At 42.8% G+C, this 24,404-nt stretch overlaps 1 protein-coding gene across 1 annotated transcript; it reads right to left on the reverse strand.

Moving 5' to 3' along the window:
* Nucleotides 1-49: 49 nt before the first annotated feature.
* LOC133083662 (integrator complex subunit 10-like) lies at nucleotides 50-22,450 on the reverse strand (the record flags this gene model as incomplete). Its single annotated transcript, XM_061179767.1, has 12 exons — nucleotides 21,993-22,450; nucleotides 21,340-21,407; nucleotides 20,050-20,153; nucleotides 18,299-18,438; nucleotides 16,138-16,219; nucleotides 15,495-15,635; nucleotides 14,889-15,060; nucleotides 14,257-14,426; nucleotides 13,348-13,481; nucleotides 2,155-2,311; nucleotides 930-1,012; nucleotides 50-202 (listed from the first exon to the last, which is right to left on the reverse strand). Coding segments are annotated over exons 1-12 (1,533 nt in total), but the record flags the coding sequence as incomplete, so codon positions are not given.
* Between the last annotated feature and the right edge of the window lie 1,954 nt (nucleotides 22,451-24,404).

Genomic DNA, 24,404 nt, shown 5'->3' on the forward strand with positions numbered 1-24,404 from the left:
GGTCACCGAGTGCGCCTGCGCGTCCCCGTGCCAGGCACCCAGTACTCACTCTGTACTCCCCCAAGGCAAAGTGGCAGGTCGCCAGCTGGATGAGCGCCCTCTGATGCTCCAAGGTCCCTTGTCCCGAGATCTGTGGCTGAGGAAGTGGTCCCTGGAGAGCTGCCAAGTGGTGCAGGCTGGCTATGGCCTTTTTATACTGACCCTTGGAAAGTCACACAGCAAGGAGGAAAACACAGTGCCATTAAAGAATCTCCAGAGCTAATTACGCCACTAGCAAGCAAGCAACCACAAATCAGGCACCTGTGCTTAATCATTTGAGGAGGGAATGGAGACTTAGCTACAGAATCAAACCAACTTAGCTAAAGCTACGTGGAGGATCTGTAGGGGGACTTCATAAATACAAAGATTTTTCTTTCTAGTCTTAATTCTTGAGACTAAATAAAACGCCACAAGCTCTTTGGTAGAGTACATTTTGGATATACCACTTCTTTATGAATATTTTACTATTAATACCATTTCTCCTTCATGAAGGCTGGAAGCTGCAACCTGCCCATTTCAACAACAGGGGTTGGAAGCTCTCCCTCTCGTTACTGAATCCCCTCTCCCTTCTGGGCATAAGTAGCTCGAGGACAGCAGAGCAAGGCAGCAGGGCTCCCCCAGAGCAGAGAGGAGGGGTGAGCAGTGTTTGTCTTTCACTGAGAAATAAAACTCTTACTTTTACAGAGGGGTGTGATTGGACCCCCCAAAAGTAACCCAGATGTGGGCCTGCCGTCTGGAGCTGTTCTCAGCTGAAAGTGGACCACAATCCCCTCACCACTGAAGACAGAACATCTGCCTTCAGAGCAGGAGGAAACGCACACACCTTCACGCTGAAGATGCTCGCAGCAACTGTGGTCCTGTCAAGACACAGGTACTTAAACACACATTACCTGATAGATGATCACATCATTGAGGAAGATTCTCAACCAAAGCCAAGTATCCGTCTTCCACGCCAAACAAATTCTTGTGAATTCTGAGCAAGAATTCAAAAGCTAATTTACCAGAAATAAGTAACACAGAAGCAGAGAATAAAACTGACATACCCACCAACAGAACAATAGTCAGAGAGAAACAAATTACCAAAAAATGGATGTAACTTTAGACTTTGATTTCTAAAACAATGGTCTGGACTTTCAGTTAGATAGTAAAGTTAGGGCAGAATACTTACCAGTAATACACAAGCAATAATCTTATTAGGCACCAACCCTTACTAAGCACACATCATGTGCTAGCAGCTGCTCAGAATGCTTTTCACACATTACTTTATCTTTTAAACTGCTGCGCTTTCACCCAGTTAAAGTAATAAATATATTACACTAAGAGTTTCACTCATTTTTTTAAGTCGATTTATACTTAAAGAAAAACATCCCCTCCAAAAGTCACATACCTATTCACCATTCTAGATGTGACAAGGATGAACTGGATGATGCAATGTTTACTTAGAAACTATGACATGACACATCAAACAAGGGGTCTGTATAGGCACGTGACAGGAGCAGGCCAGGAACAACTGTCCACTGGCCAGGAGGAAAGTGACGGCCTTGATCCCAAAGTACAGGAAAATATGCGGGTTAGCAGAGTGCTAGTGGTTTCTGAGCAGTGTGGAAGTACTCAGTAGTGTAAATATTATACAGAGAAAACTCCCTCTCATTCGTATGCTCAAAGCGGGCTCTCCGCAGTGTTTGGAGTTTGGGCTTTCAGGCAACGGAGTCAAGTCAGGCGGCACAGCACCACCTTCTGCAGCCTCAGTCACACGTGGCTGGAGGGGGCACCAAGCAGTGGGCAGAGCGACTAAAAGCACCAGACAGACCCAGCAAGAAAAAAGGCCAGCAATATAAATTTTAACAGAAAGACCAAACCCCCCTCCCTCCAAGTCCACCCCAACCCTGATTATAATACATCCCCAGTGCAGGAGCTAAGAGGTAAATGGCTATTTGAATATTTATAACTGATTAGATTTCCTGCTCAAAAAAGAATCCTATGAAATGTGTGAACTACTGTAATCAATTTAATTAGCCGTTAGTGACTAGACATTTCGAGTAGAATAATGAACCTTTTCGGCATGATGATTTCACATTAAAAATGAAATATCACAGCAGGATAAGCATGCCTTACCCTTGTCAAGGAATTCCAGGGAATAGAGCAGCTCCCAGCTCTCTCTGGCCAGCTTAAAGCTTTCCAACACCTCGATCGAGTTAGCAAGTTCTGCCTTATTGACAACAATGTGACGATTCCTTCCTTTTGCTGAACAGTCTTCATCGTCCGAACTCTGCTTAGAGAATGTGAAGAACATGATTAAAGTTATAAAGATAGTCACTACTTAAACATTATTACGTTTATCACTGTCAATTCTATTATACGAATTTCATATCAAAGTATACTATCATGAGTATAATACAATTTTTTTGAATTTAACAATTTAGCTTTAAAAAGTAACATAAAATTTTCATCCTTTCACGCATTTGATAGTTACTTTTAAAATTAAGGTTTTCTGATGATAAATTCTAAGCTTATGTTGGCTTCAGAGTAAAGCCATAGAGTTAAAACTTCCAATAACTTAAAAAATATATCAATGTTATAAAAGCCAAAACTTACATTTTTACATTTAGGGATACAGCTTAATTAAGTAGCACCTGTTTTACAGTTTACTTTTTTCCAATATGTGACATTTAATTTGCTTCCAAGAAACAGTTTGTTCTGTAACGCAATAAAATTAAAGCCTGAGTCCTCTGAGAAATAATTAAGAGAAACTGTTACTTATCTTTTGTTCACTGCATATAACTTCTCCAATGGCCACCCAATGCAAGGTGTCTGGCCAGGAATTACGTTTGTCTGCACTTACCCATTTTACTTTATAATAAACTTTCCTACGTTTCTTGCTCTTCATCTCAAATAAAGCCAAAGAAAAGAGAGGGCCTCAGAGAAAGGCAACTATTGTAAATGCCACTGAGTATGGTCAGACTTTTTGCCAAAAACAAGTAAAGTCAAAAAAGCTCCATTTCACTTTATTTTCCTGAAAATTTCTTGAATCTTTTATTCTACCTACGTCATTTTTATTAATTCATTGACCCAAATTAAATTCTCCCTGCAGATTTTTACCCCACTAAGACCATTTAAAAATATGTACAAATAAACACATCTATGAAACAGAAACAGACTCACAGACATAGAGAAGAGACTTGTGGTTGCCAAGGGTGGGAATGGGGGAGAGAAGAACTGGGAGTTTGGGATTAACGGATGCAAACTATTATATATAGAATGGATAAAAAACAATATTCTACTGTATAGCACAGGGAACTATATTCAATAGCCTGTAATAAACCATAATGGAAAAGAATATGAAAAGGAATACATATGTATAACTGAATCAATTTGCTGTACAAAAGAAATTAATACAACACTGTAAATCAACTGAATCAACTGAATTTTTAAAATTCAATAAAATTTTAAAAAAATACATAAAAATATTTCAGCTAAAAGCTCCAATCCTCATAAACAAAACCAACAAACCTCCAGCCAGGCTCACCATGAAGAAAAGAGAGGAACTAAATAAAATAAGAAATGAAAGAGGAGAAATAACAACCAATACTGGAGAAACAAAACAAATCATAAGAGAATACTATGAACAGTTACATGCCAATGAAATGGACAACCTAGAAGAAATGGACAAGTTCCTAGAAACATACAGCCTGTCAAAACTTAATCAAGAAAAAAACAGATACTCTGAACAGACCAATCACTAAAACAGAATCTGTAATTTAAAAAACTCCCTGTGGGCTTCCCTGGTGGCGCAGTGGTTGAGAATCTGCCTGCTAATGCAGGGGACACGGGTTCGAGCCCTGGTCTGGGAAGATCCCACATGCCGCGGAGCAGCTGGGCCCGTGAGCTACGGCTGCTGAGCCTGCGCGTCTGGAGCCTGTGCTCCGCAGCGAGAGAGGCCACGATGGTGAGAGGCCCGCGCACCGTGATGAAGAGTGGCCCCCACTTGCCGCAACTAGAGAAAGCCCTCGCACAGAAACGAAGACCCAACACAGGCAAAAAATAAATAAATAAATAAATAAATAAAAATTGACAACCAATGGGTAGCATTAAAAAAAAAAAAAAAAAAAAAAACTCCCTGTAAACAAAAGTCCAGGATGAGATGGCTTCACTGGGGAATTCTACCAAACACACAAAGAAGAACTCATACCAATCCGTATCAAACTCCTCCAAAAGACTGAAGAGGAGGGAACACTCCCAAAGTCATTCTATGAAGCCACCATCACCCTGATACCAAACCAGACAAAGACACTACAAAAAAAGAAAATTACAGGTCAATATCTTTGATAAATATAGATGCAAAAATCCTCAACAAAATATTAGCAAACTGAATCCAACAATACATAAAAATGATCATACACCCATGATCAAGTTAGATTCATTCCAGGGTCACAAGGATGGTTCAACATAACACTAATCAATCAATGTGATACACCATATTAACAAAAGAAAAGACAAAAACCACACGATTATCTCAACAGATGCAGAAAAAGCATTTGATAAAACTCAACATCTGGACTTCCCTGGTGGCACAGTGGTTAAGAATCCGCCTGCCAATGCACGGGACACAGATTCGATCCCTGGTCCGCGAAGATCCCACATGCTGCGGAGCAACTAAGCCTGTGCGCCACAACTACTGAAGCCCGCGCACCCTAGAGCCTGCGTGCCACAAATACTGAGCCCATACCGTGCAACTACTGAAGCCCGTGCACTCTAGGGTCCACGTGCCACAACTACTGAGCCTGCGTGCTGCAACTACTGAAGCCCGCACGCCTACAACTACTGAGCCTGCGTGCTGCAACTACTGAAGCCCGCATAGCCCATGCTCCGCAACAAGAGAAGCCACCGCAATGAAAAGCCTGTGCACCGCAACGAAGAATAGCCCCTGCTCACTGCAATTAGAGAAAGCCCTTGCGCAGCAACGAAGACCTGATGCAGCCAAAAAATAAATAAGAAAAAAACAAAACAAAACAAAACTCAACATCCCTTCATGATGAAAGTTCTCACCAAAGTGGGAATGAACATATCTCAACATAATAAAACCACTTACGACAAACCCACCGCCAACATAATACTCAATGGTGAAAAGCTGAAAGCCTTCCCACTAAAATCTGGAACAAGACAAGGATGCCCACTCTTACCACTTCTATTCAACACAGTATTGGAAGTCCTAACCCAGCAATTAGACAAGAAAAAGAAATAAAAGGTATCCAAATTGGAAGGGAAGAGGTAAAACTGTCATTGTATGCAGAAGAAATGATACTCTATATAGAAAATCCTAAAGACTCCACACAAAAACTATTAGAACTAATAAATGAATTCAGCAAGGTAGCAGGATACAAGATAAATATACAAAATTCTGTTACATTTCTTCACACTAACAATGAAATATCAGAAAGAGAAAGTAAAAAAAAAAAAAAAAATCCCATTTAAAATCACGTCAAAAAATAAATAAACCTAGGAATAAACCTACCCAAGGAGGTGAAAGACCTATATGCTGAGAACTCTAAAACACTGATAAAGGAAACTGAAGATGATTCAAAGAAATGGAAAGGTATCCCATGCTCTTGAAATGGAAGAATTAATATTGTTAAAATGGCCATACTACCCAAAGCAATCTACAGATTTAATGTGATCCTTTATCAAATTACCCATGACATTTTTCACAGGGCTAAAACAAATAATCCTAAAATTTATATGGAACTACAAAAGACCTAGAATTGCCAAAGCAATTCTCAGGAAAAAGAACAAAGCTGAAGGCATAACCCTCTCAGACTTCAGACAATACTACAAAGCTACAGTAATCAAAATAGCATGGTATTAGCGCAAAAACAAACATATAGATCAACGGAACAGAAGAGAGACCAGAAATAAACCCACACACCTCTGGTCAATTAATCTTCAACAGAGGAGGCAAGAATATACAATGGAGAAAAGACAGTCTCCTCAGCAAGTGGTGCTGGGAAAGCTGGACACCACATGTAAATCAGTGAAATTAGAACACTCCCTCACACCCTACACAAAAATAAACTCAAAATGGCCTAAAGACTTATATATAAAGCATGACACCATAAAACAGCTGTAAGAGAACATAGGCAAAACATTCTCAGACATTAATCATAGTAATATTTTCTTAGATCAGTCTCCCAAGGCAAAAGAAATAAAAACAAAAATAAACAAATGGCACCAAATCAAACTTATAAGCTTTTGCTCAGCAAAGAAACTCATAGGAATGCAAGAGATTTCTGTGCATTAATTTTGTATCCTGCTACTTTACCAAGTTCATTGATTAGCTCTAGTAGTTTTCTGGTAGCATCTTTTCTTTTTGTTCTGTTTTGTTTTTTGTTTTTTTGTTTATGGCGGCGTTGGGTCTTCGTTGCTGCATGCGGGCTTTCTCTAGTTGAGGCGAGCGGGGGCTACTCTTCATTGTGGTGTGCGGGCTTCTCACTGTGGTGGTTTCTCTTGTTGTGGAGCACAGGCTCTAGGTGGGCGGGCTTCAGTAGTTGTGGCTGGCAGGCTCTAGAGCGCGGGCTCAGTAGTTGTGGCGCATGGCCTTAGTTGCTCTGCGGCATGTGTGTTCTTCCCAGACCAGGGCTCGAACCCATGTCCCCTGCATTGGCAGGCTGATTCTTAACCACTGCGCCACCAGGGAAGCCCTCTGGTAGCATCTTTATGATTCTCTGTGTATAGTGTCACGTCATCTGCAAACAGTGACAGCTTTACTTCTTCTTTTCTGATTTGGATTCCTTTTATTTCTTTTTCTTCTCTGATTGCTGTGGCTAAAACTTCCAAAACTATGTTGAATAATAGTGGTGAGAGTGGGCAACCTTGTCTTGTGCCTGATCTTAGAGGAAATGGTTTCAGTTTTTCACCACTGAGAACGATGTTGGCTGTGGGTTTGTTATATATGGCCTTTATTATGTTGAGGTAGGTTCCCTCTATGCCTACTTTCTGGAGGGTTTTTATCATAAATGGGTGTTGAATTTTGTCGAAAGCTTTTTCTGCATCAATTAAGATTATCATATGGTTTTTATTCTTCAATTTCTTAATATGGTGTATCACATTGTTTGATTTGCATAGCAGGATACAAAATTAATGCACAGAAATCTCTTGTATTCCTATACATCAATGATGAAAAATCTGAAAGAGAAATTAAGGAAACACTCCCATTTACCACTGCAACAAAAAGAATAAAATACCTAGGAATAAACCTACCTAAGGAGACAAAAGACCTGTATGCAGAAAACTATAAGACACTGATGAAAGAAATTAAGGACAATACAAACAGATGGAGAGATATACCATGTTCTTGGATTGGAAGAAACAATGTTGTGAAAATGACTATACTACCCAAAGCGATCTACAGATTCAGTGCAATCCCTATCAAACTACCAATGGCATTTTTCCACAGAAGTAGAACAAAAAATTTCACAATTTGTATGGAAACACAAAAGACCCCGAATAGCCAAAGCAGTCTTGAGAAAGAAAAATGGAGCTGGAGTAATCAGACTCCCTGACTTCAGACTATACTACAAAGCTACAGTAATCAAGACAGTATGGTACTGGCACAGAAACAGAAATATAGATCAACGGAACAGGATAGAAAGCCCAGAGATAAACCCATGCACATATGGTCACCTTATCTTTGATAAAGGCGGCAAGAATATACAATGGAGAAAAGACAGCCTCTTCAATAAGTGGTGCTGGGAAAACTGGACAGCTACACGTAAAAGAATGAAATTAGAACACTCCCTAACACCATATACAAAAAAAAACTCAAAACGGATTAAAGACCTAAATGTAAGGCGAGACACTATAAAACTCTTAGAGGAAAACATAGGCAGAACACTCTATGACATAAATCACAGCAAGATCCTTTTTGACCCACTTCCTAGAGAAATGGAAATAAAAACAAAAATAAACAAATGGGACCTAATGAAACTTAAAAGCTTTTGCACAGCAAAGGAAACCATAAACAAGAGGAAAAGACAACCCTCATAATGGAAGAAAATATTTGTAAACGAAGCAACTGACAAAGGATTAATCCCCAAAATATACAAGCAGCTCATGCAGCTCAATATCAAAAAAACAAACAACCTAATCCAAAAATGGGCAAAAGACCTAAAGAGACATTTCTCCAACGAAGATATACAGATTGCCAACAAACACATGAAAGGATGCTCAACATCATTAACCATTAGAGAAATGCAAATCAAAACTACAGTGAGATATCACCTCACACCAGTCAGAATGGCCATCATCAAAAAATCTACAAACAATAAATGCTGGAGGAGGTGTGGAGAAAAGGGAACCCTCTTGCACTGTTGGTGGGAATGTAAATTGATACAGCCACTATGGATAACAGTATGGAGGTTCCTTAAAAAACTAAAAATAGAACTACCATATGACCCAGCAATCCCACTATTGGGCATATACCCTGAGAAAACCATAATTCAAGAAGAGTCATGTACCACAATGTTCACTGCAGCTCTACTTACAATAGCCAGGACATGGAAGCAATCTAAATGTCCATCGACAGATGAATGGATAAAGAAGATGTGGCACATACATACATTGGAATATTACTCAGCCATAAAAAGAAATGAAATTGAGTAATTTGTAGTGAGGTGGATGGACCTAGAGTCTGTCATACAGAGTGAAGTAAGTCAGAATGAAAAACAAATACCGTATGGTAACACATACATATGGAATCTAAAAAAAAAAAAAGTGGTTCTGAAGAACCTAGGGGCAGGACAGGAATAAAGACGCAGACGTAGAGAACGAACTTGAGGACACAGGGAGGGGGAAGCATAAGCCGGGAGACGAAGTGAGAGAGTGGCATGGACATATATACACTACCAAATGTAAAACAGATAGCTAGTGGGAAGCTGCTGCATAGCACAGGGAAATCAGCTCGTACTCTGTGACCACCTAGAGGGGTGGGGTACGGAGGATGGGAGGGAGACGTAAGAGGGAGGAGATATGGGGATATATGTATATGTACAGCTGATTCACTTTGTTATACAGCAGCAACTAACACACCATTGTAAAGCAATTATACTCCAGTAAAGATGTTTTAAAAAAAAAGAAAAAAAAAAAAAGAAAATCATAAGCAAAACAAACAGACAACCAACAGACTGGGTGAAAATATTTGCAAACAATGTGACCAACAAGGGATTAATTTCCAAAATATACAGACAGCTCATGCAGCTCAATATCAAAGAAACAAACAACCCAATCAAAAAATGGGCAGAAGACCTACACAGACATTTTTCCAAAGAAGACATACAGATGGCAACAGGCACGTGAAAAGATGCTCAGCAACACTAATTATTAGAGAAATGCAAATCAAAACTACAATGAGGTATCACCTCACACTGGTCAAGATGGCCATCATTAAAAAGTCTACAAATAATAAACGCTGGAGAGGGTGTGGAGCAAAGGGAACCCTCCTGCACTGTTGGTGGGAATGTAAATTGGTGCAGCCACTATGGAGAACAGTATGGAGGTTCCTTAAAAAACTAAAAGTAGAGCTACCATGATCCATCAATCCCACTCCCGGGTACATATGTGGAAAAGACGAAAAGTCTAATTGGAAAAGATACATGCACCCCAATCTTCATAGCAGCAGTATTTACAATAGCCAAGACGTGGAAGCAACCTAAGTGTCCATCAACAGATGAATGGATAAAGAAGATGTGGTATATATGTACAATGGAACACTACTCAGCCACAAAAAAGAATGAAATGCCATTTGCAGCAACAGTGGATGGACCTATTATACTAAGTGAAGTAAGTCAGAGAAAGACAAATATTATATGATATCACTTGTATGTAGAATCTAAAAAAGACACAAACTTATTTACAAAACAGAAACAAACTCACAGATATAGAAAACAAACTTATGGTGACCAAGGGGAAAGGGGGGACGGGGGGGAGGTAAATTAGGAGTATGGGATTAATAGATAAAAACTACTATATATAAAATAGATAACCAACAAGGACCTACTACTACACAGCACAGGGAACTATATTCAATATCTTGTAATAACATAGAATGGAAAAGAATCTGAAGTTGTACACCTGAAACTAACACAACATTGTAAAACAGCTATAGTTAAAACAAACAAAAAAAACTCCAATCCTCAAGCTAAACTCAGAAAAATTTGGCACCTCCCTCCCACTACCCACTTTCTCCCCATTCCTTGACAGCTGGGGACCCTCCCCGTCCCACCCTAGTTAGCTTCATATTCTTATCCCCCTAGTAATGACACACACCCCAATTCCTTTCAAAACCAAAACCCATCTGTCAGGCACCCTAGCTCATCGGGGCCACATGTGGGCCACACGTGGGCCATCTAGTGAGATACAGTAATAGGAACAGTGTGTTCATCGCCATGGCAACTCATGGAACACGTTCCTGCCTCAAAATGATATCAGGAGTTTCCGGAAGGGCCTCAGATGTGGTGGGGATAGCGTGGAGTTCCAAACAGTCTATGAAATTCAGAGAAATTGATTTCGAAATACAGAAATGCACTCTGAGGCTCTGCGGGGATGCTCTGAAGCAGGAGTCCTGACCTCAGGGAAGGTACACGAGTGTATGTGGTGGGAACACCCTGCCCACAGGGAAGACTGCCCCCGGCTCCAGCTGCCTGGCCGGTCACGTGAGCAGGCACTTAGGCTGTGGGGAGAATGTCCACCCCACTGCAGGGGTGGGCCTCCACAAGGGGCCAGCATTATCAGAGACACCAATTATTAAAGGGAAGTCAGACATCTGGATAGTGAGAGAAAGCTTCCAAGTTTTAGGTGCTAGGTTAGTAAAAACAAAACAAAACAAAACAAAACAAAACACTATGAGTAAAACAAGACAGGTCTGTGAGCTGAGCTCATGGGCCACCAGGTATGTCCCCTGCCACAATGGGACAAACAGACCTGGCTGGACCTGCATTGGGTGGGGAAGGCAGTGGGACGGAGACCCCAGACTGCCTGGAGGGCCAGAGCATGAGAGCAGAGCCTGCTAGACGGCACACGACGAGTGAAGGATGGAAGGAGAAACGGATGGGCCAGAGGCTAAACAGCTGTGCCACCGCCCGGACCCAAACCCAGGAGGGCATGTGTGAATCCCCTCGCGCACCAGAGCTCACGGAAGGCCTGCTGGGGCGCAGGCACCGTTCGAATGGATACCCAGACACTGTCACTGGCCCCATGGAGCTTGTACTCTGGTGAAGGGACACGGACAGCAAACCAACCAACCAAGAAAGAATTAAAAATAAACAGCAATAAGGGCTATGCAGAATTTGGATACAGTAATAAAAAGAGAAAACTGATGGCCATTTGGAGGCAGCCTCCGGGAGAGCGCTCAGCTCTGGGCTGAACACTGACCGACGGGACCCAGCCAGGCACAGAAAGGCACTCCGCCCCAGAGCGTGGCTATGAGCTGCGCCGGGGCCCGGGCAGGAGCAGCGGCAGCCAGCGTGTCTGCAGCACCGAGGGCGGCTCAGTGCATGCTCCGAAGCCAAAGGAAAGAGTCTGGATTTTACTCTTAGAGTGATGGGAAGCCGTCGGAGGCAGAAGCCATGTCTGACTCACACTGTGAAAAGGTCACTAAGGCTGCTGGGTAGAGGAGAGATTGTGGGGAGCAAGAGAGCAAGCAGGGAGCCAGGAGGACGACGCGGGTGACCCAGGGCAGAGGCCGCGGTGCCTGAACAGGGAGGAGGCTGGAGGGATGGAGAGACACAGGGTGCGGCTCTGCTACGTACGCTGAATGACAGGCCGCTCCTTTTCACTAAGACTAGGAACACACAACCTACCACCTACATGGGTGGGAGAGGTGTCTGTGGTCTTACTGTGAAACCACACACCCGCAGAAAGCAGAAGGGAGAGCTAACGAGAGTTACCCCACCTAGGGATGTCAGGAAAGAACGGAAGAGCAGACAGAGGGCATCTGGGAAAGCCTGGTTAGCACGGAGATCTCAGCCTGGGGTTCAGGGTTGGGCTTCAAAGCAAAATTGTGCATGTTGAGCATTTTTCTGTGGAAGGAAACAAACTAGTTTTTCAGAAGGGTTAATACCCTTACACGCACGTTCAGAATGGGCCACGTCTTCCCACTCCAAACCACTTCATACTCCAGAACCTTGGAGACATCAGATTAAACCGATTTTCAGACCTGCCTCTCATCAAGCCAGGGTTTCGTTAAATGTTACCCAAGGGCTGAAGAAGAGCAGGTAAGAGACTGAAAGGCGGAGAGAAGAGGGGACAGAAGGTGGGTGAGACTCCTGGCTGCCCTCACACTTCCACCAGAGGAGGAGCTGGCACGCTATGCCCTGCAGGACAAACCCTGCTGTCTCCCACTGTCTGTGGCTATTTCTGCACTTTAGCAGCAGAGCTGAGTAGCTGCCATGGAGACACATGGCCTGCAAAGCCTGAAACATGCACCACCCGGCATTTTACAGGACAAAGTGTGCTGAGCCCTGACCCAGAGCATCCCCACTGTCACGTTACATGACGGGCCTCCACAGAAGTGTTCCTTGAAAGAAAGGATTCCTCTGCTTAAAAAGAGTTCGAAAATCAGCGTTGGGCACTGGCTCGCCAGCAGGCCAGACCAGAAGACTGATGGTTCACTCTCTCTAGTTTCCTGCATCTTTGTGCAAGCTGCCCCCTCTCAACAAAATCTACTTCCCATTTCCAAACAACAAAACCCTACAAGGCTGGCGTCAAATGCCAACCTCCTTCATGGGACCGTTCCAACATCTCCCCTCGGGTTATGACCTCCTACCCCGATGGCCTAAGAACTCCCCGTTCTGTGGCCAGTGCCCCTTGGCACCCCGCTCTACATGTCCAAGGTAGTTTATCTGGTTTTGCCTTTTAAATTTAATCGATGGCACTAAGTCAAATAGGTATGAACGACTTACACCAGGGTTCCTCCGCCTCAGCACTAGAGGCCTTTGGGGCTGGATAACTCTTTGCTGTGGGGCTCTCCTTGTGCACAGGAGCATGGTTAACAGCATCCCTGGCCTCCGTTCACTAGATACTAACAGTAACCCCTCCCCACCGAGCCACGACCATCAAACATGTCCTCGGACACTGTCAAATAACCCAGGGGGCAAAATCGCCTCTAGTTGAGAACCACTGATTTTATATAGTAATTATATTTTATAATTAAAAGACCTAAGCTTTATCAATTTAACTCCAGAGCCATGTTTTACAAAGATTCATTTCTAGCAAACCATAAACATATAATCTGTTAACAATTATATCTGAAAGAATTACCATGGTTTTATCTCTTCCCTCAGCTAGTTTCCTCTTTTTATGTATGTGTTTATTGCGATCAATTTCTACATCACCGTATACATTTGATATGTCCTCCAGAAGGACCAGTGGAACTTGGCTAGGGGCATTAGGACCTGTGGATGGAGGGAAAACACCAACACTTAAAAATGCAGCAAGGAAAACAGTACTTAATATCAGCTGGAAATTTACTCAACCATCGTGTGAAAATACGTTCAGTATCATCCCAATTAGGTAAACAAATAAGTATACATATACATATACAGAAATGAAAAACTGTACAGATATAAACCAAATTGTTAATAAAGGTTCTTTCTCAGTGGTGGACAAGGGAAAGTTCCCTCTTTGTATTTGTTCTTATGTTATCTAACAATATTTTACAATGATCACGAAGCATAAAATTACCAAAAAAAGAAAAACTACCAAGTCGCACATACATTATTGTTATAAATTCCAAACAAATATATGAAACACTACAGGCAATACACAAAAATGAGAGCTGCATTATACTGGAAGTACTGTGGCTGATTTCACCCTGTAGTTTTCCTGTTTTTCCCATTCTCTAGAATTTACATGCATACGTATTATTTTTAAAATCTTTGTCTATTGAGAAGTCATTGTGAAATCTACTTCAGTACTTAGCTACATCTGCTGCTTTTTTAAAACAGAGGCATTCAATATCTGTATTTAGTTTCACAGTACCACTACATCCTTTGATATAGAAGTTTTTAATGAAAACTTACTTACATAAAAATCAACAACTAATGAAAGCTCTGGCATCACCCCGCAATTATTTGGATCCAAGAACAATGTTAAGGTAAACATTTTCATCTTCCTCACCACCCAAAATGAGGCCAGTATTCTGAGACACTCTAAAATTCTTAAACCAACCTTGGAATAGAGACGGCTGTATGCTGTTGACATACTGAAATGCATTCTTAAAGAAGACCAACATAGTGGAATAAACCACTTGGTTTTTATATTTTGCATGAGCTTCATTATCAAAGTTGTTCATGTATCTGCAGAGATCCTTCATTCTATGCAAAATATCACCATAGCTTCTGAAAGGTGAAGGACAGTAAAAATTATTTAATTACTCTGGGCTTGTCAGCAAAAGGTCTACCAGAGAAAAGCCCCAATAAAACCATTACAACTACCAAATGTGGCTCTAGGCATGTATAATTATTCTTCATTGTCTGCATATGGATGCAAATTCCTCTTCTGAATTAGAGCAGCAACAGGCCAAGAGTTCATGACACAAACATGCCAAGTAGCTTCTCTTTCCTCTAAACACCAAGGAGTGCTTCAAGCTCAACAGCATCTTAAGAGTTCATACTTCCGTTGCGAATCTTTTAATAAGGTGAAAAACCACACTCTTTTGCATAAATACTGAGTGTTACAGAATTTGCCCAGACAGAGGTGTACCTCTACATTATATGCTTTTAGAAAAAAATATTTTGTTTTATAGAGAGTATGCTATCAAAAGATTTGTTATGCAATCTTAGAAACGAACAGTTTTGTACCGTCTTCCTTTATCCATCTGCCAGTCACATCTCATTCCAACAACATTCAAAATCTTAAACAACCTCTCCCAAGGGTCCACGATCTGGGATGATTTTTCAGTCAGCCCCTCTATTATGTACTTCTGAGAGCTACGTTTGCTCGGTGACATTAAATCAGACGTTTCTTGGGCACCTGAGATGTGAAAAAAAAGTAGTTGACAATTAACATTACTACTTACTATTTATGCGGTACTTTATAGAGAAAAAATGTCTAACTCCCATGCAAAAGGCAAGAACACAGAACCTCAACATGTTGTGTGTTTTATTCAAAGACCCACCACTGGCCCCTGGTAGAGGAGGAAGGGACCTTTGAGCTGTGGTTAACGTAGGAAGCTAACCTTATAGATCAGCAGGTTCACTGTTTCAATCGAGGGGTAAAACTGGTTCCAGAAAAGTCTCATCTCCTAACTGTAGTGTTTTTTTCTAGGAACCGTCTTTTAGCAAGACTATCAAACTGGTATGTATCCAGAGGAGAATAATCCGAATGTTGAGGGATTTCTGAGCTTGAAATTTTACAAAATAAAAAATACAATACAATAAAATAAACTGCAGGTTATTCCCACTTACCTTGATGCTGACTCTCTATTTGAGTAGACCTAGTGACATAATTGATATAAAATTCAGCTGCTTTGTTCAAGTACTTATACAACAAATTGGCAGGCAACCGAACATCATGGTTGTTAATTATTAGAGGAAGGACATCACACACTGTTGAAGAGGGAAAATTAGGAAAAACCGATTAAGCTGTTTGTCTACTCTAGGGTTCTGGCAAAAACAAAATTTATTTTAGAGTTCACTTAATGTACTACCTAAGATAGACAGGCAAAAAGAAACCCCTTATGGCACATTTATTTAAAAACTGCAGTGCAGAGGGACACCAGTGCAGTGGATGGAGTCAGCAAGGAAACACACAGGCAGATTCCACATTATGAGTGATGTTTGGGTGGAAATTCAGGTGTTTGTTTATTAGTATGCTTCATACTCAAATACATGGTTACACGTACTCTTTCAGAGGTATCAACTATTACATAATAAAAATTTAGGAGTTGTTTAAAATGCTTTCTGAACTGAAAAAATAAACACAGATTTAAATCCCATAATACGAAGAGTTCCTTTGCTTTCCACAAATGACCTTATTTTTGAAATGACACTTACCCCCAGCATATTCTACTTAGCATAAGGAATGAATACAAGATGTAATTTTTCTTACCAAATAATTTTCTAAAGCAGTTAACAGGAGATTCTTGCTCTTCAATAGTTTCAGCCTCCAATAGTGCCTCCCCAAGGCCAACCTGTTTCAAAATACAATTAATCATTTGTGTTAAGTTTCAGATGTCAGAATTACAAGAATAAACACCATATTTGATTTACCACATAGTTTGTACATTCAAACTTACCCAAGAAACAAATACTATCATTTTAAAGACTAGAAAACAAAAGAATGCATCAGCAACACCACCCAGAAGGGAACCCCACATGCACCTGACCACAGACCACTCTGTCTTGGTTATTCTCCCCTGAACTAGTACAATTAAAATGTCTAAGAAACTTAATGGAAGCACTGGAGCTAGTTTGATAATAGAGATGTAGAGATTTTTCTAAGAAATGTAGAAACTAACTTTATTCTCTACATCAAGATGCATTATGTAGACAAAATTTAATATCTTCAAGAGTTGCCGGGAGTAGTCAGTCATACAGCCTGGACTAGGTCGGACACAACTGTTTGAGAAGGCCACCTTCCCATTACTGATGCCCTAGCCTAGTAGAAAGCTGGCTTCTCCAAATCCACCAACACCTGCATCATCTTCCTTGTAACCACTTGGCGATGCATGGCGTGGGGGGAGAGGGGAACCATGTAAACAATTACATGAGACAGAAAGTTAAAAGTCAGAGTAATGATCAGGGAGGACACCAGGTTGAACAGCATCCCCCCAAAATTCACGTCCACTCAGAACCTCAGAATGTGACCTCATATATTTTTTATCTTATAAAAAAGGTCTTCATGGGACTTCTCTGGTGGTGCAGTGGTTAAGAATCTGCCTGCCAATTCAGGGGACACGGGTTCGAGCCCAGGGCCGGGAAGATCCCACATGCCGCCGAGCAACTAAGCCCGTGAGCCACAACTACTGAGCCTGTGCTCTAGAGCCTGCGAGCCACAACTACTGAGCCCACGTGCTACACCTACTGAAGCTCACATGCCTAGAGCCTGTGCTCCGCGACAAGAGAAGCCACCGCAGTGAGAAGCCCGCGCACTGCAACGAAGAGTAGCCCCAGCTCGCCGCAACTAGAGAAAGCCCACGTGCAGCAACAAAGACCCAATGCAGCCAAAAAAAAAAAAAAAGAAAAAGGTCTTCGTAGAAGTCATACTGGATCAGGGTGGGTCCTAAATCCAATGACTGGTATCTTTATAAGAAGGTCATGTAAAGACACAGGGACACAGACCACAAAGAAGGCCACATGACAACAGAGGCCGAAACTGAGTGATGAAGCTGCAAGCCAAAGAATGACAAGGATCGCTGGTGCCCCAGAAGCCAGGATGAGGTGAGCAGGAGTCCTCCCCAGAGCCTTCACGGGGAGCACGGCCCTGCCCATACCTTGCTTTTGGGCTTCGAGCTTCCAGAATTGTGAGAGAATAAACTTCTGTTGTTTTAAGGCACCCAGTTTCTGGTATTTTGTTATGGCGGTCCTTGAAACTAATATACGGACGTACAGAGAAGGTTAACTGGGGCCAGCAGCCAGAAAAGTGGAGCCAGAAAGAATAAGCCAAAGAGTTTGAATTAAGAGAGTTAATGATTTGAATCCCACCTCTCCGTTACTGGCTACGGAAAGTGACTAACATATATGTAAAGTAGGATGCTATCTACCTCAACGGATCTAAGGAGTACAGAAGGACCTACTGAACACCGACCAATGCCTGCCAGTAGCACTCAATAATAATTAGAGATATGAGGAAAGGGCAGAGTAGAGGGAAAACAGTGACCATGTGGCAAAAGCATGTGAAAAACGTTAAGAATACAAACTATGGCTCTCCTTTAAATTCAAACACATTGTTCAATACAATGAAACAGATTATTTTTTAAAACTTTACTGTACTTTACAAATTGAAGATAAGTAGCAGTGCCAAGGCTTGGTGACTGTTTCCTCACACTGGTAACACAACTTCTACTGGGTATTCATAGCGTTTGGTAACAGTGACATCCTTTTAGCTTTAATGACAAAGATTCCTTGATTTGAGTTCAATCTTATCTGGTACTCCTCAGAATTAGAATAATCTGCTTTAGAATAATATACACTGTAGCTCTTAAACATACTCGTGAGTCCACTGATCAATTTTATTCTCTTTTATGAAAAAGGAAAGGATCAAATCTTACCCCATGCTGTACCACCGTTTCAGGGAATCGTCTCAAAAGTAGAAGCAACATTTCTGATCGTTCCAAAGTGTTGAAGCATTGTTCCGTAACCTTTAGTAACATTTCACACTGAACCCGACCAGGAAGAGTTTCAAATAAACCTGTATATAACACAGTTCACTTTTAAAAGTTTCTTTCAGAAAGAAAGTACGGAAGCAAAAGTGGAAATAAGGCATCATCACGTACAGAATGGTATATACTAAGTGAAGAATCACTATTTTTGGAGTTCACCTACAACCTGGAAGGCTTTGGGGTCAGATACTATAGGGCATAAGATATTTGCTGAATGACGATAAAACCTTTGGAGGCCTTATTGGATCTAGAAGAGAAGAATGATGCCTGGGAAGGGTCACAGCAGTGCTTGCTGCTGACTGAGATAAAAAGCACTCACTTGAGTTGAAATGACCTAAACAATCTACTTTCTTTTTTATCCAAAATCTGAAATCCTGGATTGGCTATAGCAACCAACACAGAGTGAAGGTTAATGAGAAAGGTCATAAATTACTAAAAGTTTCTCTCCTGTTCTGTGGAGATCTGTCTAATCTACAGATGTTTTATGATTACTGTAGAACTTGTTAAAATATATTCAGTTTCCCGGGCTAACTGATAAGTCCACATCCTTTAAGGAAGTTTAAAGGGTTCTAAGCATATGCTCAAGGGATCAAGTGACATCATTTGTACAGGCTTCAGTTGCCAAGAACAAAACATGCATATGGGTACCAATACCACAGATGTGACTTTTTTGTGAAATTACTACACAGAACTTGGTATTCCAGAAGTAGTAATTTTTTTTAAAAGAATTATATGTTTTTTATTATAATATAATTCTACTTGGAAATATTTTGGTATATCTACAACTGTATTATATGAGATAACATCATCATTATGTTCTAATAACAGTAAAAAGAATGATCACTTTCTAGATATTTCTGTTTTTCAGAAAATTATTATTTTTAAAATTAACAGCTCAATAAAATTGCATGTTATTGGGTTCACAGTTGTGAGTCACTTTTACTATGGTGAAATAATTGCTAGTATTTTTACCCAAGTAGGCAAAACTTCCAAAATACAATTACTTTGAATCTCATACAGACATTTTATAAAAATTAGATGAATTATCTTCTTTTACATTTTTGCTTCTAATTTTATCATAAATTATGTATATTGCTAGAGTATGTAGCATAAAACACATTATTATATCTTATCTCTGATTTCTTAATGATAGCTTTAATGCCTTACCTATTTATCGATGTTGGTAATTTTATTTTTTACATCTTTATTGGAGTATAACTGCTTTACAATGTTGTGTTAGTTTCTGCTGTACAACAAAGTGAATCAGCTATACGTATACATATATCCCCACATCCCCTCCCTCTTGCATCTCCCTCCCACCCTCCCTATCCCACCCCTCTAGGTGGTCACAAAGCTGATCTCCCTGTGGTGTGTAGCAGCTTCCCACTAGCTATCTAATTTACATTTGGTAGTGTATATATGTCAGTGCTACTCTCTCACTTTGTTCATCTTCCCCTTTCCCCCTGTGTCCTCAAGTCTGTTCTCTACACCTGTGTCTTTATTCCTGTCCTGCCACTAGGTTCATCAGAACCATTTTTTTAGATTCCATATACACGCGTTAGCATACCGTATTTGTATTTCTCTTTCTGACTTACAGAAGTAGTAATTTACACACCATTAAGTTATCACTTCATTCTTACTTCTTAAAAATTGGGTTTGTTTATCCTGTGAATCGTTTCTTAATGCTGATGTAATAATGCTGATTTCTCTCCACACCACGGGCTGATCTGGGAAATTCACAAACCTATTTTTAAAATGAATGCATTAAATTAAAATGTCAGATTCCAAATAGTATCCAAAAAAGAAAGTAAAATGCTAGCATCAGAGAAAAACACATTTTACTATATTCCAAGTGAACACACAGATGTACCAAAACAAACCGAAATAAAGATATAAAAATAAAAACTAAGAAAAATGAGGGTACTCACAAAAGTCTGTAGTTTTTTTAATAAGTGAAAAGACAAGTGACCATAATATGCAAAACACTCCTAAACGGCAAACAAGAAAAAAAAAAAAAAAAAAAACTCCCCAAAGAAAAAAATGGGCAAAGGCAAATCACAGAAAAAATACAAACAGCCAAATATTTGAAAAGATACTCAGTCTTATTAGTAATACAACAAACACAAATCTTTAAAAAATAGCAAGATATTGTTTTCTCCTACGGCACCGGCAAAAATTGACAGCTGAGAGAAAGACTGATAATATCGAATGCTGGCGAAGGTGTGGGAAAAGAGGCACTCACACACGGTCAGTGGAGACGTAAACTGAACAATACCTTTTGGAGAGTAATCTGACAGTGCATCGAAATTTAAAATGCGCATACCCTTCGACTAGGAAAACCTACGTCTAAGAATCCACTCTGCAGAAAAACACCCAAATGTGAGTACAAAACTGCTTTCTGACACTCTGAATATAATTTCAAACAACTGGAAACTACCTAAATGTCCGCCGAGAAAAGAGGGCTGAAACGCCATGCAGACAGGAGAAAGAAGCAAGTAGATCCCTACGTGCTGGCCTGGAAAGCGCCCCATCACAGTGGGTGAGCCGTAGGTGCTCACCGCTGCAACTCCTCCCCCAGAACCTGCTGATGCGCCCTGGCCGTACATGCACACAGACACACACACCCCTGAACTCGGACCGAGGCTGGGAGGGACTTCCACTGATTACTCTCTACACTTCAGTACCGTCGCAACTTCTGCGAGGAGCCTTATTACGTTATTCCCAAAGTAAAATAAATGATTGAATGGAAGAGCTGTAACAAGAATAAAACCTAAGAAGACTTCCCCGCAGTTAACGGAAGGCCTAGACCCACGACCAAGTTAAGCTTTAGGTGCCGGACACGCAGATGAACTTGAGGACCTTCCCCCAACTCCCTCTGCCACAGACAGAACGGAAACCTCCCGAGAGGGGCGGGCGGCGTCCCCACTCACATGTCGTAGAGCAGCCTCCCGGCGGTGGCCGTCCGCTCCGCGTTCCGCTCGATGGTGTACATCTCATACTGCAACACGGGCCGGGGCCGCGTCAGGCCCTCCGCCCGGCCGGCCCGGCTCACCCCACCGCCCCGGAGGTCCCAGGGTCGGGCATCACGTGCTGACGGAGCCTCAGGGCTCGCGCCGCACGGCCCCGGGGCCCCGGCTTAGCGCAGGCACGTCGCCCGCGGCCAGCGGGGCTTCTGACTACCCGCGACGGCAATGCGGTGCAGGTCTACGACGTTCGCGTTCCTCGAATGCCTTTATCTACCGCGGGGCCCGCAGATGCGCAGTACTGGTCCCCTCACAGAGCCGCAGCCCGGAGCTGGCGCCTGTGTTCACGACACTGCACCCCAGCTCCCTCCCGCGGGGACCCAGAACACCCCCACCCCGCCCCCACCCCCGCCACTACCCGCGCCCGCTCGGCGGCCGTCCGGACCCACGAGCCGGCGGGCGGCCTTGCCCGGCGGCGCGAGGCGCTGTCCCGGCCGCCGAGAGGGTAACGCTCCCGTCGCCCCGACCCGGAGCGGGGCCCGGGGTCCCCTGGGCCAGCCTCGCGGGGGGCTCAGGGAAGCGGGGAGGAGCGCCCCACCTGCGCCCCCGCCCGGCCTCACCTGGATGTTGAAGTCGGCGGGGTAGAGGCTGCGGGCCGTGATCAGCCAAGCCTTGGCGGCCCACAGGTCCTGCTGCACCAGCTCGCGGGCTCGCTGCACCAGGAACTCGCAGTCGCCCTGGGCCGACATGACGCGGGAGGCGTCGGGCGGCCTGAGGCTGCCGGACCTTCCGGCTGGGGGACGCCGCGGACCTTGCCGCAGCAGATCTTGCCGCCGCCGCCGCCGCCGACGCTACTGCGCAGGTCCGGGGTCGCGCGGCCGCCGCAGGGTGGATCCGGGAGGGCTTCCGGACTTTGCGAGCAGTCTCTTCCCGGCCACTCCGCGCCTCTGCTTGGCCGTTTCCTCCTCTGAGGACTTAGTGCGTTCGTCCCGGCTCTTCCAGGTCGCCTCCAAGACGCGGAGGAGCGTATTCTCACCCTGCTCGGGAGCGACCCCGGTGCAGCCAGGGAGCCTGCGCGGAGCCCGGTCCTGGCCGGGCGGCCGGGGGCCGGGCGGGGAAGACGCTGGAGGGGGGAGCGCCGAGAGGCGGCGCGGAGGCGGCGGAAAGAGCCCCTCGGAACCTCCGGATCGGATGTACAGAAAGGCTCGCGCTGGTTTCGGTCAGGCGGTAACGCCAGCGTTTGGACCGGTGCTTTGGGTCCTCAGCACGGTCACGTCTCATGGTCCTTGCGCCTTTATTCCCTGGTTTCTCCGAAAAGCATTTATTGAGCCAATTGCAGTCTTAGTACTTTGCAGGTGCTTGGCTGCATGCCGGGAGCTACCGAGCCGTTTATCCTGTTCCAACCCGAGTTTACAGTGTTAGGGACCTGTGACCTACAGAAAATAGCTGTTTTAATTCTCTTTCAACCAGAATCAGTGTCATTTTCACCAAATGAAAACAAAACAGTCTACCTGATCTCGTGAAGGGAGGCCACACTTAGGAACCGGAGGAAGCAGCATTTATTTGCCTAATAGGAGGCATGTGCCAAAATGTGGGTTCCCAACAGTTCGTTGGAATCTCCAGTCCAAGGTCTATATACAAAACTTTTAGCAAATTCTAGTACCACTGATATCTTGGACTTAAAACCGAGATTAGGGATCCAAAACTGATTTTTTTGGAAAAAAAAAGAAATGACTATATACTTCATACATGAAAACATTATAAATATGGTAAATAAATATGAATATATACTTACTATCGAGGGCAAAGAATGTTGCCTGCCATCCGAGTAAACAATGACTATTGCCTGCCCGCAAGCTATCAGCCACTGTAACCTGGCCCCCCCTCCACCCCGCGCCCCCCATTAGTGCCCCATGAGCGGAATTCAGGATGGAGAAAAACAGGATAGTGGCCCTACATCAAGATGCATACCTAAGGAGTAACTTTAATGAGCCCAGACTCTTGCATCTTCCCACGTGTGCTTTTCAGCAGAAACTCCTATATATCCTCACTCCCCTTTACCTCTTTGGAGCAGTCCTGCAGAGCTATCTGAGAGGCTGTCTCCCAGGCGATGGTCCTCAGTAAGGTCCCCAAATAAAACATAACTAGCAACTTTTAGGTTGTGCATTTTTCTTCAGTCAACACTGTGGTTATACGTAAAGTATAATATGTACTTCGTAATTATAATAATTTAAAAATAAACAACCGTGGGACTTCCCTGGGGGTCCAGTGGTTAAGACTGCGACCCCACTGCAGGGGGTATGGGTTCGCTCCCTGGTCGGGGAAGTAAGATCCTGCATGTGGTGTGGTGCGGCTGAAAAAATAATAAAATAAAAACAATCGTAAAGTTAGTGGTGAATTAGTGTGTTAGTTTTAGAGGAAAGTACCAAGAAGAGCAGGCTTTAAGGAACACCATGTAAAGCGCCAACGCTACCAAATCCATCCATGTCCAGGCTCTTTTGCTATTTCGCTCATAATACCAGTCTAAAAATGATAACTTTAGTATCTCCCCCCTTATTTTAAAACCTTGATTTAAAAAACTCGATTTTGTTTCATTAGTATCCTCAATGATATCTTTAGGTAAGAGTCATTGCTTTACCCTCAGTCACTCTGATACATTAATTGTATTAGCGCTTTGGGAAGCATTATGGTTCCTAACGCTATTTAATGCCCTCTGATTATGCACAGGAACAGCGTGATTATGCGATCACTTTGTAGGCTGGGATGGATTGCTCAGTGATAGAATTTTTTCGGCTTTGTAGAAAGGAAGGTAAACAGATCAGGGGACTTCCCTGGTGGTCCAGTAGTTAGGACTCGGGGCTTTCGTTGCCCCGGGTTAAATCCCTGGTCGGAGAACTAAGATCCTGCAAGTGCGGCCAAAAAAAAAAAAAGAAAAAGGCTTTATATACACATAAATATAAAAATCAGGATAATTTTTATCTTATAAAGTGTAGATCAAAAAAACAGATTGCTAGCTTAAATATTGTTTTCAT

Source organism: Eubalaena glacialis, unplaced genomic scaffold (assembly GCF_028564815.1).
Source record: "Eubalaena glacialis isolate mEubGla1 unplaced genomic scaffold, mEubGla1.1.hap2.+ XY scaffold_474, whole genome shotgun sequence".
In the NCBI taxonomy this organism is placed as follows: domain Eukaryota; kingdom Metazoa; phylum Chordata; class Mammalia; order Artiodactyla; family Balaenidae; genus Eubalaena; species Eubalaena glacialis.